The 5,049-nt window shown below is 37.8% G+C and overlaps 4 protein-coding genes across 4 annotated transcripts in view; 3 read left to right on the plus strand and 1 right to left on the minus strand.

Moving 5' to 3' along the window:
* The first annotated feature begins 205 nt into the window (after positions 1–205).
* On the plus strand, positions 206–828 carry LOC111379192. Its single transcript, XM_023002541.1, has 2 exons — positions 206–344; positions 550–828. Exons 1-2 carry the CDS (start codon positions 206–208, stop codon positions 747–749), a joined length of 339 nt encoding a protein of 112 aa, XP_022858309.1. The 3' UTR covers positions 750–828.
* A 68-nt stretch (positions 829–896) lies between these two features.
* LOC111379203 (protein FAR1-RELATED SEQUENCE 5-like) lies at positions 897–1,730 on the plus strand. The gene has a single exon (XM_023002552.1). The coding sequence runs from the start codon at positions 897–899 to the stop codon at positions 1,728–1,730; it is 834 nt and encodes a 277-aa protein (XP_022858320.1).
* LOC111387821 (protein FAR1-RELATED SEQUENCE 1-like) lies at positions 898–3,162 on the plus strand. The gene is made up of 2 exons (XM_023012418.1): positions 898–2,669; positions 2,756–3,162. The coding sequence occupies exons 1-2, from the start codon at positions 1,812–1,814 to the stop codon at positions 2,915–2,917; spliced, it is 1,020 nt and encodes a 339-aa protein (XP_022868186.1). The 5' UTR covers positions 898–1,811; the 3' UTR covers positions 2,918–3,162.
* Positions 3,163–3,839: 677 nt separating this feature from the next.
* The window catches only part of LOC111387829, a 6,060-nt gene continuing 4,850 nt past the window's right edge, over positions 3,840–5,049 (minus strand). Inside the window, exon 3 of the mRNA XM_023012430.1 lies at positions 3,840–4,442. Within this exon, the coding sequence (XP_022868198.1) occupies positions 3,983–4,372 (390 nt within the window). The 5' untranslated portion in view covers positions 4,373–4,442 and the 3' untranslated portion in view covers positions 3,840–3,982. The remainder of the gene's footprint in view (positions 4,443–5,049) is intronic.

Here is a 5,049-nt window from a genome sequence, read left to right on the forward strand (position 1 = left end):
AGAGGCGACTCACGCCACAGTCAACCCCATTCCCGGAGACGACGACACCGTTAGCGCAAACAACACCTTTAACACAATCCTCACCCATGTAATTTTTCTCGTTCTCCGATGTGGTAGCAGGTCGAGTTGAAGATGAAATCGGTGGTGTTGCAGATACCACAGGTTCAAATGGTAAATTACCTTTTTCTTCTCCGTTCAAAATCTCATGGTTTTCGAGTTAGATAACCATGTACGGACGAAATTAACACATGATTTTCCTTCTTCCTCCGCCTCTACAGAGAATGACAGGTATATTGAAGGAGGGTCAGTTTCGGACAACATGCTTGCTGAGATAACCGGCCACGGTATGCTATGTTCATTCATGAAGTTTGCAGTTATACGTTTGTCACCTACCTAACGACAATAAATGGCCATTTTACAATATAGGAAATGTCTGACTGTTTTGATGGAAAACTGGAATGTAGCATTGTTGCGTATCACTGCATTGACTTCATTAAACACTTGTTTCTGCAATCTTTCACCTCATAATGTGGAACCTCATTCTTGCAGGAGTGGATGATGACATTCTTGAAGGAGTGGACGTGAAGTCATCTAATATTGTGGGTGACGACGGTTTGGCCAACCAGATGGTAGGTGTTGAAAATGAGATAATCGTGCCTACGGTTGGTATGAAATTTGTGGATGAAACCGAGGTATTCGAATTTTACAAGAGATACGCTTATCAAGTAGGATTTCCTGTTAGAAAATGAAATACAACGAGGGAAGATGATGGGTCAGTACGGTATGTGAGTTTTACCTGTAGTCGAGAAGGGCGACGAAAACGTAATAAAAGCACATCATTGAATCCTCCACCAACAATTCAACTGGGTGTAAATCCAGATTGACTGCGTTTTTTGATGCATGTGGAATCTTTCGATAAACGTGGAACATTAGAACATAACCATAAAACAAGCCCATCTAAGTCCAGGTTGTATAGATGTAATAGACAACTTAGTGAACGTGTCAAAAGACAGCTTGAGGTAAATGACATAGCAGGCATACCGTTGCATAAAAGCTTTAATTCAACTGTAGTGGCAGGTGGTTTTGATAATATGACATGTGTTGAGAAAGATTGCAGAAACTTCATCGAGAAAGTGCGACGTTTAAGACTAGGGGAAGGGGATGACCTTGCAATTCAAGCTTACTTTACGAAAATGCAATCATGTAGTCCTGGTTTTTTCTTTAGTATGGACTTAGATGATGATTGTCGATTGAGAAATGTGTTTTGGGTAGATAATAGATGTCGCGAAGCGTATAAGGAATTTGAAGATGTAGTTACTTTTGACACCACATACCTCACGAACAAGTATGATATGCCCTTTGTTCCTTTTGTGGGGGTTAATCACCATGGGCAATCAACTCTTCTTGGCTGTGGTTTGGTTTCAAATGAGGATACTAACACATTTGTTTGGTTGTTTCGGACATGGCTAGAATGCATGAATGGCCAAGCTCCTAATGGAATTATTACAGATCGAGATCGAGCTATGCAAAATGCTATTCAAATTGTTTTTCCTAGCGCGAAGCATAGATGGTGCTTATGGCACATACTAAAGAAGTTGTCAGAGAAGTTTGGCTATCATAAAGCCAAAGGTCCAATAATGCATGCTATACATGTGTTAGTCTACGATACATTAAGTTGTGAAGAATTTGAGGAAGGCTGGTTGAATATGCTTGATCAGTTTGAATTGTGAGATCATGTTTGGTTGAGTGGACTCTATGAAGAGAGAACTCGTTGGGTACCATGCTACCTAAACACTACATTTTGGGCAGGTATGTCAACCACACAAAGGAGTGAGAGCATGAATGCATTCTTCGATGGCTATGTGCATTCGAAGACTTTTTTGAAGCTTTTTGTAGAGCAATATGAGCGAGCGTTGAGAACTAAAGTGGAGAAAGAATTTCAGGCTGATTTCAGATCATTTTCACAAATGATTCCATGTGCCACTAAGTACAATATGGAGAAACAATTTCAAGATGTGTACACTATCACGAAATTTAGAGAGTTCCAACAAGAGTTCACAGGGAAGGTTTACTGTGACCTCTTATCTGTGATAGACTATCCCGGGGGAACGAAGTACGAAGTACGTGAGGATATCATTCTAAGTGAAGGAATGAAGAAAAGAATATTTATAGTGAAATTCCTTAGAGAGAGTTGTGAGATTGAGTGCAATTGTCATTTGTTTGAGTTTCGAGGTATCATTTGCAAACACTCAATATCAGTTTTAATTTGGAATGACGTACAATTGCTTCCGGAGAAGTATGTCTTGTGGAGATGGAGGCGAGATGTTAGTCGACCATATATGCGGGTCCCAACTACATACGATGGTTTGGTTTGTACAAGTAAGCAATTAAGGTACGAGAGATTGTGTCTCGCTTTTACGAAGATGGCAAACTTGATAGCGTCGAACGAAGAACACTCCAATCATCTGTTGGGATGGATTGAATCCCAAACAAACCAATTATGTAAATCGAATTATGGTAACTTGGTTGTGCACGTACTTGAAGCTCAAAATGCTGAAAGTATCCACATTTTGGACCCGAAGCTGACGAAAAGAAAAGGTGCCCCCAGAAAGTTGTGCAAAAAGAGTCCGTTGGAGGTGAATTCAAAAAAATCAAAGGGTCGAAAGAAGGTCTTACTATCTCTGCATTACTCTTATCTCAATTGTATAATCATTCGATTGCCTTTTAACCAACTTATTGTTTACATCATGTACAGGTTCCAACAAGTTCAACACTTTCGCTTAAGTGTAGTAGACCGGAAGAAAATGTCGTGAACACAAAAAATGCTGACAAGGTCGAAGATCATTGCATTTCATCTTCTCAAACACACCAACTTTTTGTAACACAAGAGAGCGTTGATCTTATTGAACGTTTGTAGGGAGAATCTATTTCTTTTGATGTGGAAGGTGGTAAACGTTATGAAGGTGGCTCCAATTGTGTATTATTTTGTAATATTTAGATTTTAATATTTTCTAAACTTTTTGGGTGCAAATTTTGTAATAACGTTATTAAGGTGGCTCCAATTGTCTATTATTTTGTAATATTCAAGTTCTAATATTTTGTAAACTCAGGCAGAATGTATATTGATTAAATATTACTTTTGGTTCATTACCATTCCCATTTATGAACAACTTGGCAATCATTTTGGTTTATGCTTTATTTTGGAATTCAGCAGGTATCTTTCCCCCCACTTAAGTGGTATTACATTGTCATTATATACATTTTTGCACCCACACTAGCCTTCTGTAATGCATATGGGTGTGGGCTCACTGATTGGTCATTAGCAATTACTTATGGAAAGCTAGCTCTCTTTGTTATTGGTGCATGGGCTGGAGCCTCCCATGGTGGTGTTCTTGCAGGACTAGCCGATTGTGGCGTCATTTCACCTTGTGTATTTTGGAACAGCAATGGGATGTGTAATTTCACCTTGTGTATTTTGCCTTACTCTATGCTGCGTGTTCTTCGTGTTCAACCAACATAGCTACAATAAGTAAGATATAGACTCGAAACATGCTTCTATTTAGACAAGACAGTGATCCCATTTGGAGCTTTAGTGCTTCTGGATGAGCTTGTGGTCGAGGCCTTGCCCTCACGATGAAATGAAAATAATTGATTACATGAAAGCATGAAAATGTAATCAGCTTAAGCATATAAAGTATTTGATCCTGCTTTTCTCTCTAAATTATACCCAGTCATTTGGCTAAAAAAGACAGAATTGTTCAAAATTTAAGCTTCTCAAGAACCATGAAATTTAAGCATGCGGTGAACATAGAACCATGAAATTAAAATATGGCTCAACATTAACATAAAAAAGAACCATGAAATTAAAATATGGCTCAACATTAACATAAACATAAGTGTCGTCGAACTATATCCGATTACAAAAGTTCGACGGGTAGCTACAACTACATAAGACACATAAACATAAACATAAACATAAAAATCAGTTCTCCTCCCTACGCTTTTCCTTGGCGATATCTTCTAACTTCCCCTTTCCCTTCCGGATAGTTATGTTGAATGATATCTCAACATCCTCTTCTATCTTTAATTCGGCAACACTTTTCAACAAGTCATCCATTGGTGCTTTAGCTTTGCTTGGAGACATCCCAACGGGGCTTGATTGCATTCCATCACAATTATTATTAGACTGTCCTTCAAACGGCAAGGGTTTCTTCTTCGAGTACTTCCCATCATTCCAGTCGAAATATCCACAATCTTTTGTACAACACAAGAATATTCGGCCTAAGTTGTTCATCTTCTTTTCAACCTCCATCATTTTTACAATTCCTTGTAAACAGTTAGGACTTTGTTTTTTTTTTTTTGGGACAGTCATACAGTTGATGCCCAGGATCTCGACAACTATGGCAGATACCCTTATTCTTTCTAGCCATTCAATATTACAGTTGTGGAAGATTTGTATAGAAATCGAAAAACATCCAAGGCTCAGCTTTCTTAATTAATAAGATTATATGATACAGTACATTCCCAATGCATTGATTCCCAAAGTACATCATGTAATACTATTATATGATACAGTACATTCAGAGCCGGTCCTGTATCTAATGGGCCCTGAGGCGAAATATGAAAAGTAGGCCCCCCAGCGACAAAATTCAAAAGTGTATTATGCGACTCATTGCTAACTTAAAAAACTAACATTAAAACAACAACGAAATATATTATAAAAACGATTTATATTATAAACCATCAAACCAAAAATTTCAAACAATTAGTTAAATACTATTCGTCTTGCTGTTTTAGAAGCAAAAACATCAATCAAATCTGAATAATTTAACTGCTCAACCAGTGCTTTTTCTATTGATAGCATAGCCAACCCATTTAATCTTTCTTGCGACATAGTTGATCGGAGATAGGTTTTGATCAACTTTAATTTCGAGAAACTTCTTTCTGCAGATGCAACTGTAACCGGTATGGTTAACAAAATTTGGTAAGCAATATAAGCATTTGGAAAACAAACATCCAATGTCTTCAAATATTGTAGCACTTCAATTG

The sequence above is a fragment of the Olea europaea genome, chromosome 3 (genome assembly GCF_002742605.1).
Source record: "Olea europaea var. sylvestris chromosome 3, O_europaea_v1, whole genome shotgun sequence".
In the NCBI taxonomy this organism is placed as follows: domain Eukaryota; kingdom Viridiplantae; phylum Streptophyta; class Magnoliopsida; order Lamiales; family Oleaceae; genus Olea; species Olea europaea.